This window comes from Argopecten irradians, chromosome 2 (genome assembly GCF_041381155.1).
Source record: "Argopecten irradians isolate NY chromosome 2, Ai_NY, whole genome shotgun sequence".
Taxonomy (NCBI): Eukaryota; Metazoa; Mollusca; class Bivalvia; order Pectinida; family Pectinidae; genus Argopecten; species Argopecten irradians.
In genome coordinates this window covers 17,357,721-17,372,852 of record NC_091135.1, presented here as the reverse complement: position 1 = coordinate 17,372,852, position 15,132 = coordinate 17,357,721, and the positions used below count along the sequence as shown (strand labels likewise).

At 33.5% G+C, this 15,132-nt stretch overlaps 1 protein-coding gene across 2 annotated transcripts in view; it reads left to right on the top strand.

The window, feature by feature from the left end:
- Window positions 1-15,132, top strand: part of LOC138314653 (fatty-acid amide hydrolase 1-like) — a 23,287-nt gene extending 8,155 nt beyond the window's left edge. Inside the window, exons 6-17 of one of the 2 annotated variants that reach the window (XM_069255108.1) lie at window positions 1,471-1,545; window positions 2,236-2,504; window positions 3,671-3,711; window positions 3,927-4,051; window positions 6,050-6,175; window positions 6,543-6,637; window positions 7,349-7,454; window positions 7,845-7,888; window positions 8,310-8,349; window positions 10,495-10,606; window positions 10,856-10,995; window positions 12,100-15,132. In XM_069255108.1, the coding sequence (XP_069111209.1) occupies window positions 1,471-1,545; window positions 2,236-2,504; window positions 3,671-3,711; window positions 3,927-4,051; window positions 6,050-6,175; window positions 6,543-6,637; window positions 7,349-7,454; window positions 7,845-7,888; window positions 8,310-8,349; window positions 10,495-10,606; window positions 10,856-10,995; window positions 12,100-12,219 (1,293 nt within the window). In that variant the 3' untranslated portion in view covers window positions 12,220-15,132. The remainder of the gene's footprint in view (window positions 1-1,470; window positions 1,546-2,235; window positions 2,505-3,670; window positions 3,712-3,926; window positions 4,052-6,049; window positions 6,176-6,542; window positions 6,638-7,348; window positions 7,455-7,844; window positions 7,889-8,309; window positions 8,350-10,494; window positions 10,607-10,855; window positions 10,996-12,099) is intronic. The other variant, XM_069255106.1, reaches the window with a different exon arrangement.

Below are 15,132 nucleotides of genomic sequence, written 5' to 3'. Positions count from 1 at the left end.
CAAAGGAAATCTTTGCTGGTCTGTGATTGGTCAAATGTTTTCCGCTGAGCTGCCTTCAATATCACTATGAGATAGTCCAGGGGTGTAGAGATCGTAAGTCATCGGAACCCCTGGAATATCGAGGATGGTCATAGTGAAGGTCATGTGTGTCATTGTCATGTATAGTAGGGTGTATGTCATGCATGTCAGAGTGACGGTCATGTGTGTCATTGTCATGTATAGTAGGGTGTATGTCATGCATGTCAGAGTGAAGGTCATGTGTGTCATTGTCATGTATAGTAGGGTGTATGTCATAGTGAAGGTCATGTGTGTCATTGTCATGTATAGTAGGGTGTATGTCATACATGTCAGAGTGAAGGTCATGTGTGTCATTGTCATGTATAGTAGGGTGTATGTCAGAGTGAAGGTCATGTGTGTCATTGTCATGTATAGTAGGGTGTATGTCATAGTGAAGGTCATGTGTGTCATTGTCATGTATAGTAGGGTGTATGTCATGCATGTCAGAGTGACGGTCATGTGTGTCAGTTTCATGTAAAGCAGGGTGTATGTCAGAGTGAAGGTCATGTGTGTCATTATCATGTATAGTAGGGTGTATGTGATGCATGTCAGAGTGACGGTCATGTGTGTCAGTTTCATGTAAAGCAGGGTGTATGTCATGCATGTCAGAGTGACGGTCATGTGTGTCAGTTTCATGTAAAGCAGGGTGTATGTCATGCATGTCTGAGTGAAGGTCATGTGTGTCATTGTCATGTACAGTAGGGTGTATGTCAGAGTGAAGGTCATGTGTGTCAGTGTCATGTACAGTAGCGTGTAGGTCATGCATGTCAGAGTGAAGGTCATGTGTTTCATTGTCATGTATGTTAGGGTGTATGTCGTGCATGTCAGAATGAAGGTCATGTGTGTCATTGTCATATATGATAGGATGTAAGTCATGCATGTCAGAGTGAAGGTCATGTGTTAGTTCAAGATCATGCATATCAATGTCAAGGTCTTGCATGTCTGAGCAAAGGTCACACATGTCTGTGTAAAGGTCATGCATGTCTGCGTAATTTGTGTGTCAAGGCTTTCTGTGTAAATGCTGTGTGTCAATGTCAACATCATGTCCAGTTTTCAATGTCATGCATATTAATGTCAAGGTCATATATGGAAGAGTGAAGGTCATGTATATCGATATCTAGGTCATGATTGATGAATGTCAAAAACATGTGTGCCAATGTCAATGTCATATATCTCAGTGTGTTAGTAATTGGTGTCAGTGTTTGAGTCATACTGCCAAGGTCACATGTTTCAATATGAAGGTCATGTGTTAATGTCAAAATTATGTGGAGTTGAAATTAGTTGATTATGACCCTACATGTCAGTGGAAAGTATATCAGTATGTAGGTGAAAACTGTCCCTATCATGGAATCACAGTGTACATGTAGTTTTGTATGTGCTAATAAAACAGATCGATGTAATTATTCTTTATAGGGATATGACTGTACAGGAGGGATGTCAGCCTATCTGGACCTCTGTACAGTTACTGAGGAGAACACACTTATTAAGGTAAGCTGTCTTAACAGTTTGTTCCATATATTGGCCATGGCAACAAAGATAAGTTATTTCATTAAATTAATTTGTGATAAATACAGTCAAACCTGCCTTAGCGACCACTTCTGTATAAAGGTCCACTGCTTGATAAGATAAGTTTCTCAGGGTTCCAAACGGTCAATTTTAACTCAATTTACCCAGATTATAAAGGCCCCTTGAATTTGACAACCATTTTCTCTTGATCCATTGGATGGTCTTTATAGACCTGTTTCATTATGGTCAAAGAAAAACTGTTGATATGAGTGATCTTATCTGTAACAGTCAGTCACAGTAGGACTGAGATGTCATGTGGTCAGGGCTGTATTTCCAATATGGACAGGAAAAGGTATTGTGTTACCTGGCTGGACAATGTTATGTAGAGATTCTAGTAATCCTACCAAAACATGTTTTTCAGGAAGCATGATCTATAAAAATTTATCAACTTTGCTTTTGTTGAAATATGAGTAAAATGTATGTATACAGTGTATAATTATACACAAGTAATCAACTTAAGATGGCATTTTGGCTAAGATTGATTTTGCCAAACCTGTTGGTGTGCATTGTTTACAGTGTATGAATATTCAAACTGAATTGAAGGCATTTTGAATTGTTATGAATGAAGCAGAAATTGTTTAGCTCATTGTAGTTTTATATTTTGGTATACAGGTATTAAAGAAACAGGGTGCCATTCCATTTGTAAGAACCAACATTCCACAGTCGATGATGACATATGAGTGTTCCAACCCTATCTATGGTGAAACTAAAAACCCCCACAACCTAGCACGAGGCCCAGGGGGGTCCTCAGGGGGTGAGGGGGCACTCATAGCTGCCAAAGGATCTTTGTTAGGATTTGGAACAGACATTGGGGGCAGTATCCGGATACCAAGTCACTTTTGTGGAGTCTGTGGCTTTAAACCAACTGTAGGCAGACTCAGGTGAAATATATTATGTCACAGACATCAGACGATCCATGATACCCTATTAGACCCAAAAAGCACCCTTACCTCAATTCCAAGTTCTTAAGTTCAATCACCTTTAATTTAAAGCTTTATTAAAGATGCTCCACCGCCGACAGACTATAAATGATACTCATCATTTGGCCAACAATTTGTGTTTAATCGTGTATATATATGTCTGATTAACACAAACAATAATATAAAATAATTTATTTTGCTTTTGGTGCATGCGCAGTCAGAACTTTATTCTATATAGAACATAGTGGCATGGAATTTTTTCGGGATGCAATTAATTATTTCTAGTATTTTTATCTTAAAGTAAAATTAGAAGCTCAAACTTTTCAATGGTGGTAATGGTGTAAAGTAAGTAACTTTTGTAACTGAAGAAAAATACCAAATCGTCTGCTGCTGTTTTTGATAGTGAAAAAAATAACATTTGTCAGCGGTGGAGCATCTTTAAAGACATACTAAAAATGTGCTTTATTTTTTTTCCAAAATGGATTTGTGGCTTACCATGTAAGTACAATCGTATTTATGTTAAAGTCCACTTTTGAGAAAGTTAATCACACCTGATTGAACTAAAGCTTGGTAAGTTGCTCTTTGCACAGGTAAGAATACATATGAAAATGAAAAAAAAATATTTCAATTTGCCTGTTATGGTATGGCCTTAAAAAGTTTATTTTGAGAACTTGGATGTGTTAATCAAATCCAATTGTAGTGGAGCTTGGTCATGATACTCTCAATCCACCAGAACACAATAGACTGACAGAAATAAGCTTAAACCGTATATTATTTAAAATTTATACATAAATCACAAACAAACTACAATGTAAGGATTCAGAACAAGGTATAATATGCTTAATATGAATCTGTCTCGTTAATAGTACATATACGGGTTGGTTATGACACTAAATAAATAGGGCATTATGAACTAGCTTAATAAAAGTTGAAGAAAATATTTTATCTGGTTCGAGTACTTAGATTTTATTTTGTATTATAGTGGTGGATTTAGAGAAATTAATTAGTCATTATTCTGCATTCTTTATTATTATTTACCTAAGACTTAAACCATCATTGTTCTTTTACATTTACAGGATATAGTCATCATAATAATTAATTTATGTAAAAATGATTTTATATTACAGTAAAAGGAATATGTTACCATTCCAGGCTGGACAACGGTTAAGTGAGTAGAATAATGAATGGATGTCAAATTTTACTTACGGTTAATGGAAATAATCACATTAATGACTGAAATAGGGAAGAATTAGATGTTTGATGTTAGATCTTTTCTCAATATAGCTATTAACACCTCTAATAAAATCTGATCAAAGTAGCTTTTGAAAACCTACTTGTGCCATTCCTTACAATGGATTCGATACTTTCATTGTTTACTTACAGTACCGGCCACAGGTGGACCACTAGCGGCTGATGTTGACGGCCTGGTGATGGCAATGAAGTCACTCCTGGTCCCAGCTATGTTTGATCTAGATCCATCTTGTCCTCCTATACAGTTCAGAAATGAGGTAAGAGGAGTGAGACCAATTTAATCTCTCCACTCTATATAACTCATCTCTTTATAAAAGTAACTCATCTCTTTATAAAGGTATCTCATCTCTTTATAAAGGTAACTCATCTCTTTATAAAGGTAACTCATCTCTTTATAAAGGTAACTCATCTCTATATAAAGGTAACTCATCTCTTTATAAAGGTATCTCATCTCTTTATAAAGGTATCTCATCTCTTTATAAAGGTATCTCATCTCTTTATAAAGGTATCTCATCTCTTTATAGAGGTATATCATCTCTTTATAAAGGTAACTCATCTCTTTATAAAGGTAACTCATCTCTTTATAAAGGTAACTCATCTCTATATAAAGGTAACTCATCTCTTTATAAAGGTAACTCATCTCTTTATAAAGGTAACTCATCTCTATAAAAAGGTAACTCATCTCTTTATAAAGGTAACTCATCTCTTTATAAAGGTAACTCATCTCTTTATAAAGGTATCTCATCTCTATATAAAGGTAACTCATCTCTTTATAAAGGTAACTCATCTCTTTATAAAGGTATCTCATCTCTTTATAAAGGTAACTCATCTCTTTATAAAGGTAACTCATCTCTTTATAAAGGTAACTCATCTCTTTATAAAGGTAACTCATCTCTTTATAAAGGTAACTCATCTCTTTATAAAGGTAACTCATCTCTTTATAAAGGTAACTCATCTCTTTATAAAGGTAACTCATCTCTTTATAAAGGTAACTCATCTCTTTATAAAGGTAACTCATCTCTTTATAAAGGTAACTCATCTCTTTATAAAGGTAACTCATCTCTTTATAAAGGTATCTCATCTCTTTATAAAGGTATCTCATCTCTTTATAGAGGTATCTCATCTCTTTATAAAGGTAACTCATCTCTTTATAAAGGTAACTCATCTCTTTATAAAGGTATACTCATCTCTTTATAAAGGTAACTCATCTCTTTATAAAGGTAACTCATCTCTTTATAAAGGTACTCATCTCTTTATAAAGGTATCTCATCTCTTTATAAAGGTAACTCATCTCTTTATAAAGGTAACTCATCTCTTTATAAAGGTAACTCATCTCTTTATAAAGGTAACTCATCTCTTTATAAAGGTAACTCATAAAGGTAACTCATCTCTTTATAAAGGTAACTCATCTCTTTATAAAGGTAACTCATCTCTTTATAAAGGTAACTCATCTCTTTATAAAGGTAACTCATCTCTTTATAAAGGTAACTCATTTCTTTATAAAGGTAACTCATCTCTTTATAAAGGTAACTCATCTCTTATAAAGTAACTCATCTCTTTATAAAGGTAACTCATCTCTTTATAAAGTAACTCATCTCTTTAAAAAGGTTACTCATCTCTTTAAAAAGCTAATTTGTATCTCTTTTTCTTTTATTCATTCAAATTTTTTTCTCAACTTCATGTATAGTCATAATTTTCTTGTTTATTTGTTTTCATACCAGTTCCAACTTTTTGATTGGTACAAAATTCTGACGTTATTGTGACGTCACAATAGATACATCAAAATTGCCTATTGATTTGGAAAAATAATCCCTTTAAAAAACCAATGGAATCTTATGTTTAAAAAAAGACTTATTTTATTTTATGAAGAAGTCTGAAAAATTTATTATAAGCATTGATGTCATTATTTAAAAAAAAAATTATTGGGGTATTTTGCAAACTTTTATGAGAATCAGCTATGCAGATTTCAACAGTTTGTAAACAAAATTTTGTTCATATCCCAATGAAATGAAAAAATAGTGACACGAAAGCTTAATTGTAATACTTTTGACTACTATACATTTACATGTTTTAGACAAATGAATACAGGGATGCATTTTGTGGTAACCATGTTTTTTGTTTGAAATCAATGGTGAACATAAATTCAATAACTATGGTCAATAAAAAGGTTACTTCTGATAAGAATGAATAACCAATGTGACTTGTTTCAAGTGTCAGATCAAATATTTTCTCTCACGTTTGTTAATTTTTTGCAGATTTTTGAAAGTAAAAGACCATTGCGAATTGGTTTCTTCATAGACAATGGATATTTAAGACCTGTTCCAGCCTGTCAACGAGCTGTTACCTTTGCAACAGAAATATTACAGGCTAAAGGTCACACTGTAAGTTATATCTTTAGAACTAAAAATACATAATATAATTATTTAGTAGTTAATGAAGAACTTTTGATATCTTGTTCAAAGAATTTTGTTTTATTTTGAATATAAATACTCACTAAAGAAATAATTGAGATTCACTATCTGTATTCCACTGACTTTATTAGTGCTAGTTAAATTGTCCATATGAACTTACTTACGTCATCTACTCTGATGTGTCAAAAGACAATACACATGTAATCATGGACCAAATAGCTCCGATATCATCTAGTGAAGAAGATGAATGAGTTATGATAAGAATTATAGAAGATTTATTTTAATTGATGAGAATATTATCTCATCTGAGTTCCTGACTTTCCTCTTTCTATTTCAGATTGTGAATATGGATCCTCCTGACATAGAAGAATGTTTTGAGCTCTATCTTCTGTCTACATTTGGGGATGGTGGGCAATCTTTTATAGAAGTGATGTAAGAATGTGATTTTTTACTATTCTGGTTTTGCATATTACAGAGTTATCTGCCCTTGTGGGTAGGTATTGATTGTGACGTCATGTGTTCACAAGCATAACGTCATACGTTTCAGAGAAAACGACATGAATTGTGCTCACAAAATAATGATGTAACAACTGATACCTACCGGCAAGGGAGCTAACTCTGTAATATGCAAAGACTGAATATTCTTTAGCTATTACATTTTATGATGCCAAATATTAACAGACAAATCCACTCATTTACATAGATGCTTTTACAGAAGAAAATATACAGAGTTGGGTTATCTCCCCCTTCTCATGTTCATATTCTCAATCTTTAGCATAAATACACATTACATGTACTTGCATAATGGATTCAGATCGTATAATGGTTTAATTTCACAGGGAGAAAATATGATCCCTCTGGTACTCACTTGAGGAAAGAAATGTTTAAACATTATGTCAATCTTAATCAGCAATGAGCTTTACTGGTTATTCTTATTTGTTAATTTTTCGTTTTATTTACAAGTACAGTTGTATTCATGTTTGTGTAAATCAGCTTGACTGCAAATAGCAAACTTAAAACCCCTATGAGTAAAAACAGTTACAGTTTACACAAAAACAAGTACTGTGAATGGTAAAACATCATTTAATACACTGAGTATTATGTTGTAGAATTGAATTTTGTAATTAAAATTTCTTGTTACAGGAAAGATGACCAGATTGACCAGACTCTCAAGCTAGCCTACCTCGGACTTATCCTGCCACAATGGCTGGGTACCTTTGGGGGCTGGTTGATGTCAAAAATTGGACGTGTAAGTGTATTTGTATTTCTGGCAATATGACACTGCTTGACCCAAGATATTAAAAAGAATACATAGCTAATAATGTTAAAAATGATTTATTGAAAAGTGATTTCTGACACATCTGTTTTCATATCTTTGATATGTTAGGTTCGGTGTAGTTATAATGATTACAGAACACAGGAAAACACCAAATGTAAACGCATCAAAATATAACCGCCCTATTTCGAAACAAAAAAATGGCAAAATTTCCAGAAGGCAAAATATCCCAATTTACAGACTGTAGTATAGATTTTAGCACTTAATTATTCTGTGTGATGAAGATAAACTGCTGCCTTGGATTTTGGAAGCTTTGAATTATGTCTATTCAGTAATTGATTTCCACCTTTCTTTGTCTTTCAGGACCGCATGATGTATATTATTACCAAGTGTATGATGGGTCCAGGGTGAGTATCTAAGTATAGAACTTTTATACTTTCATTGTCCCGCATTACTGTTCGTATCCTATTATGTAATCGTGTTCGTTTTGTATGTCTTGATAAAGGGGCAGATCGCCTTGAAAATTTGACAATTTTGTTTTGTCCACACGGTTGGAATTACTTTCTTGTCCCATATTTACAATTTGAAGTAATTTGTATCCAACAGACTTACGTTTGATTGGATCCCGTGTCATCTGGAAAATCCTGTTGATATTATTTCTTTGACCCTGATTATAGAACTGAAAGATTGGATGGATTAAAAACTTTTAAATTTGTAAATCAAAGAAGTTCAATACTGTATTATTATTTTGAATCCTATATAATATTAATGATATTACAGTTAATGTTACTTAAGTTACATGATAAACTGATGATTGTTCTGTTTTAGGTCTGTTCATGAATACTGGAAAACAGCAGAGAGAATAGAGGTATCAATATTATTCACTTCAGATCCATTAAATTGAAAGCTGAATCTCATACTGTTATAGTGTGTAGTGGACTGGGGCATCATTGGTGATCAGGTAGCTCAACCGATTGAGCATATGGCTAGTGTTAATGGGTCACAGCATCAAACCCAGTTCCTGGCTTCAGGTCTCAATGATAAATTTTCTCCTCTTTTGTTCCACATTATATGTTAATATTGTAGGCTTGTAGCGGCCTTAAATATGTTAGACAGTTAAAAAATTATTAACATTGAATGAAGTCATGGTTACACTGCATTCATAACATGCTGAAGGGTAGTTAATTGCGCTGTTAAATATTTGTCTTCTTCCATAGTCCAGTTTTACTGTTCGTGTAATATTATGTAATCGTGTTTGTTTTGTGTGTTTTGATAAAGGTGCAGATTGCCTTGAAAATTTGACCATTTTTTTAGTCCACAGGGTTGGAATTACTTCTTTGTCCCATATTTACCATTTGAAGTAATTTGGGATCCAGTGTCATCTGGAAAATTCTGTTGATATTACTTCTTTGACCATCATAGTTAAATAACTATTATAGAAAAACAAATTCATCAAGATCAAGAAATGCAACAAAATTATCAAGCATAGCTTATATAAAAAATTAAAGGCCCACTACCTTTCCGAAACGGCTTTTTAATTTTTAAAATGGGAATGTAAAACAAGATCGATAATTTTGTAGAGTCCTAAAAATTATTAACTTACCGTTAATACTACATTAATCATCACCTTCTGAACGATTTGATTAAAATAAATAAAATGTTTATTTTCATAACGCGGGTCGTATTATGTTTCCCGCCGTCGTCCTACATACCGCGCGGTAGTTGACTATTACTGGGCCAGACGGTAAAACAGCGAATTGACTCTCCACTGTTCATATATTACACAGGAAATCTTGCATATGTTTGGTGTCGTAACCTTATTTTAGATCATCGGTATGCATTTTCTGATGTTATTAATGTTTTTTAAGAAACCTTTATATTTTGCTCCGGAAAGGTAATGGGCCTTTAAGATTCCATATTACAAGAAATGATTGATGAATAAGATGTAGCGACATGGTCATAGTTCAATCAAATTTCATGAAGTTATCAACAATGTAATTCATGTTACCCTGCATTCATAAATTCATGGCATCTTGTAAATTGGTCAATGTCTGCAACCTGTTATACCCTAGAAATTGACATAGAATTTTTTATGGCTAAAACTGATGGCAAATTAGTGAATGGTGGGAGAATAATGTACCGGTATCTTTTTGGCAATCATAATGTGTGTAATAAATTTGACCAAAATATAGGAAGAAAGTGCTAATAGAATAAGCCTTAGATTATAATGTTAATTCATTTATAGCAGTAAATAATACATGTTGTTGATGAAACACAAAGATTAAGTCTTGGAATGCATTTACACAAATTTGCTAACCAAAGGTATTCAGTACAATCCTTTCCCCATGAGAGTATTGGACTGAGTACCCTTGGCTAGCAAAGTTACCCTTTATGATGTGCATGTTGAGTTCTTGGACTACCTTAATCAACACAAAAACTGCTCCCACTCCTCAATCAAATTAAAATTAGACTTGTAATTCCGCTCCAGTACAAGATCTAACAATGCCCCGTTCGGGTTCACCTCTACATGACCTCTGACCTAGAATCCGAACATCTCGGGATGTATTCTGAGCCATTTATACTTCCGAATGAATCCACACCAAAGATTCTGTAGGCGACACGCTGATTGGCTAACCATAGGGGTCATGCTGATGTGACCCTGATCGGGGCTCTGTTAGATCTTTTATTGGAGCGTAACATAGCGTATCGTAGTGGAGCGGAATTTTAAGTCTAATTTTAATTATATTGCCCGATCCATATAATTGTCCTTCCTTTTTTTGAAGCCTCTATTTCTCTTATATCAAATTAAATGCAGACTGAAAATAAGAAAATTGTTTAACAATATTTCTTTATTTGATTCCCTTTTCATGTTCATTTATGGCTGACTTTTTGCAATACTTTTATGAAAAGGTAGTCAAAAATTGCTTCAATTTAATTTTTTTTAAGCGACCTGGATGCTTATTGGGTCGAATATTCCTTTCAAAAGTTTACATTTATTTTAATATTTCATTAGAATTATAGACGGAAGATGCAGAAGAAGTGGAAAGCTAAAAATATAGATGTACTGTTGTGTCCAGGCTTCGCCTTCCCTGCAGTTCATAGTGGAAATGTCTTTAATGTTTTGGGTATGTTTGAAAAAGAGATTCATGTCCATAAAGCATAAACACATGAAATCTTACAGTGCAAAATTCTGTGTTGTAACAAATGTTTTAAGGCATTATCTATTTTTGTCTAAGCTCAAACCCTATTGATTTCAATTGATTTCTGATTATTAATAAGAAAAATAACATGCCAAAATGTTCACCCAGTTATGACACATATTTAACATTACGTTGTTTTCTTGTTATAAGTATTATGTTACCTTTGTGTTTCAGGTGGTGTGACATACACAGTACTGTTTAATCTACTGAATTACCCAACAGGCTCTATGCCTGTTACCAAGGTTACAGCTGAGGATGAAGCAAAGATGGCTGATTACCCCAGAAAGACAGCATATGAGAAAGCGATAAGAAAGGTATAACTAGCACCAAGGTTGAGATATTTAGGATGCAGTTGTGATTGGCCCATGTAGTGTCTTGATATTGAATATCCTGCTTAGTTGAATAAAATGCTACATTCTATTAAAACATTAAATGGAAATAATTATGAGTACACAAATTCAAGGTCAAAGTACAACTGTAAAATATTTGCTAAGATGGAGGCAGTCGTTTTTTTCTGATGAAAGTTGTTTATCATATTATATGCTTCCTTTTATTATTATTTCTGAGGTCCATTTATCAATGTCTTATTTGTGCCAAAGAAAACTGATGGTCCTATTTACACTAGTGCCTTGTTGATGATTGAACTCATACAGACTTTCCTTACCAAAAGTGCTTACATGTGATTGCTTTTCAAATGTCAAACACTTCTGTAGAGTTCTTATTAAACAAATAATAAATGACAATTCATGAAGTTTTAATATGATATTTTGTAGACATATGTTATCATATATAATATATTTTATTGTATCAAATACCAGCAGTGAATTTGTTAAGATTGTTACCAGGTATTTTGAATCATTTCTTGTTTTACTGTAGATCATTAATCTGTCAGTCTTTGATCTTAAACATTTCCAAATGTTGTATAAGTAATCAATGAATGGGGTGGGGCCCAATAAGGGCCCAATAGTGATAGAGGTAAATCCTTTAAATCGATTTTAACCAAATTTTGGCAATGAACATCCTCTATGGAAGAGGAACAGAGTTTGTATAAATTTTGGCTCTGACCCCCGGGGGCAGGATAGGTGGGACCCTATATGGGAAATAGAGGTAAATCCTTTAAATCACTAATAGTCATAGAGTTCTACTTGGATTGTAACTGAATTTGACCAGAAACATCCACTAGGGAAAGGGAACAGAATTTGTATAAATTTGGCTCTGAACCCCTTGAGCAGAATGAGTGAGACCCAATAGGGAAAATAGAGGCAATTATTTAATTTCTTCAGAAAAGAAACAATGAACCTGTATTCAAAACATTACTTGGCATTACAAACCAGGTGTGTGATAAAGGCCCCATGTTCCTCTTGTTTATATATCACAAGGAGACACAAGCTCCTTATGAGTATTTTTTTGTATTCCAGGATAATGTCGGGTCTACAGGCCTCCCAGTTAATGTGCAGTGTGCAGGTCTCCCCTTCCAGGAGGAACTCGTTCTCCGAGTGATGAGAGACCTAGAACAAGGCTTGAAGGCTCCAGAATAATTCATAACCTAATATCTGTAGGCAAAACTTTCCCCGGTAACCGCTGTCAGAAAATGATTAGCAATGATGAGGTTTTGACATAGATTTTATATCCTGATGTTGTTCCACTATACAAGATTTATGTTGAAATCCAATCTTATGAAATCCTTAAAATGTTTTCATAAATTATATGTATACATGCATGTAGTTAAGTATTGTTTCGCAAATTACTTTGTATTTATTTTTTTTAAATATTTTTTCCACTTGTTAGTTGCTGACATTATAAAGGAAATGAAATATATTAAGTTTTGTTGGTGTGTATTGGAATTTTCTTTATTAGAAGAATTAAAAGAAAATGTTGTACATTTGTATATTCAATGAAGTGATTTGTAACTATGTCTTATCTTAGTGCCATCATTTTATTGGTGCTTTGTCAATAAAAGTAACCACATCATGACATTGCAACAGGTTGTAATTTAGATGTATGCATGTTGTAGTATGATAATGTTGAAACTTGATGTTTGCCTGATCAAATTACCAGGTAATTAGAACCTAGCTAACATTTGAGCTGCAGGAAGAGGGGGGGGGGCTATTAGTAATCACTGTACCGATTGTTTGGTTCAGATATTTCCTCAAAGGCACCTGAGTTAAATTGCACATGGTAGTGGCTAATGGAATGTAGATGTTCAGTAGGGGTTATAAAAAACTGTACTGTGAAATCCCAGATGACCACTGTGGCCCCTAAATGGTAAATTTTTTAAGTCTGATTACAATGAAACTCAGTAGATAGAAGGATTTGTGTGGGCACTAAATATCAAGGTCATATTTTTATTTTAGGGGGATTCCCTCCATGGGATCTAGATTTTGACAGAAGTCATATTCCTTATACATGTAGTTGTACATCAGTAAAATATGTTTATAACAAAATTGCTTACAGTGAATTTGGGGTTATAACGAGATGATTTCCATTCCTCATCAGGGTTGATATGAGTTGTTTGTAATATGTGTATAGCAAATTATGTTTATAACAAAGCTTTTTTGATAGTCCCAGAAGTTTGTTCATCTTATTTTACTATAAGGCGGAAAAAAAGAAGGTCTGCTTAGCCTGGTTACCTACCGACCCTAATTTTTTACCCCCAATCCCAATTTTTTTTCCACTGTTCTACAAAAAAAAAAAAGTAAAGTCAGGATTTGATCTCAGACTCCGGTTCCAGCCATTACTTTAGAGTGAAAGACACTAAAAAAAACACACAAAAAATCCTGACCTTACAGAAGCTATTATTTTGCCAATGAAACCTTAAACAGACTCTTTTTTTGGCCTAATAATATGTGGAAGTTTCTTTGGTTTAAATTAATGATTTACAATTTTACAGGGTTGATAACTTTGAACATTTTATCCACTATTCCTGTTGCAAAACTGGCAAGGTTGTCAATATTCTTATTAAAGATATACCAAGCTAAGGTTGTAAATACAATTTGTACCAAGACAAATGTGACTTTGATAGTGAATATTTAGAATCAGGACGGAGGATTGTGTAAGACAGGGTTGATAACTTTGAACATTTTATCCACTATTCCTGTTGCAAAACTGGCAAGGTTGTCAATATTCTTATTAAAGATATACCAAGCTAAGGTTGTAAATACAATTTGTACCAAGACAAATGTGACTTTGATAGTGAATATTTAGAAACAGGGCGGAGGATTGTGTAAGACAGGGTCAATCATCCAGATGGTTCAAATCATTAGGAGAACCTCCATTACAGTTTGGAGGATTGTGAGCGTGAATCAAGGTTTGGACAACTGCCTCTACTGTTGCTAATGAAGTTTCGTCACAAATCAGGGTTCATATAGCTTGTCTATGTTATATTTTACTGACAATAAGCAGATCACAATTAACAAAACAATATTGATGTGGCTGTATTTAATAATTTTATGAAATTAAAAATTGAATATACATGTATGTAGGTATGAAGGGTTTATTATGTATATATATATATATTATTGGAAAATCATGTTTTTATACTCTATTCTCAAATTATGTTTTATCTATCCAATAATGTGTTGTTGAAAAAGACATGACAGCAGGAAGATGCCAGGAGCATTTACAAAGTGTGTGCCCACCTTGTAGTCACCGACAGACTTTTGTGAATGATGTGTCTCAATGGATACCAACAGACTAACCCTAACCCTAGAGCTGAAAGTTTGAAATGTTGGAGGTATTTTACAAGTTATATATGATATACCATACAATTTTAATGAAGCCAGATCTTCGATTACGCTCCATTACGATGTAACAGAGAGCTGGTTTACTGGAATGGAAATCAAGATATGATTTAAATCAGATTGTATACCGTAGATCATCAACATTGATAGCATGGTCAGGACACCAAGAAACAGTTTACTCATTATGTTCATTGTCTAGAGAGGATTTGTAACTTACGCGAGTGTTTTTAATGTGTATTAGATTTATGACTGACTGGGAAAAATCTACCACATTCCATAGAGCTATATACTCAATAAATCTACCAGACTACCAGCCATAACTGTGTAGATTGTCAACAACTTCTGGTACTTACCAGGGTAGATAACTCTGATATTATGAATCTATTACAAAACTTACTGTATCAGTTGCACCGGTGTATAGATCACACTCCCGATTTTCAAGGGAAAATTTGCAACTTATACTCAGGAAAATATGGTAAATATGATGCGTAACAACAAAAAAGTCAATTCAAAGTTTGTAATAAGTAGCACTATAATTCCTAGACTTTGAACATATTATTTATACTCTACATCATCTAGATATTGCTTTATATTTCTTAATCAATTTATCATATTTTCATTTTTTACTGTAAATTAATGAAAACAGATTGTTTACTGGATTTATTCCCTCAACCTAAATTTCAAATTAAAGGAAATTTTATGACCAGTAAA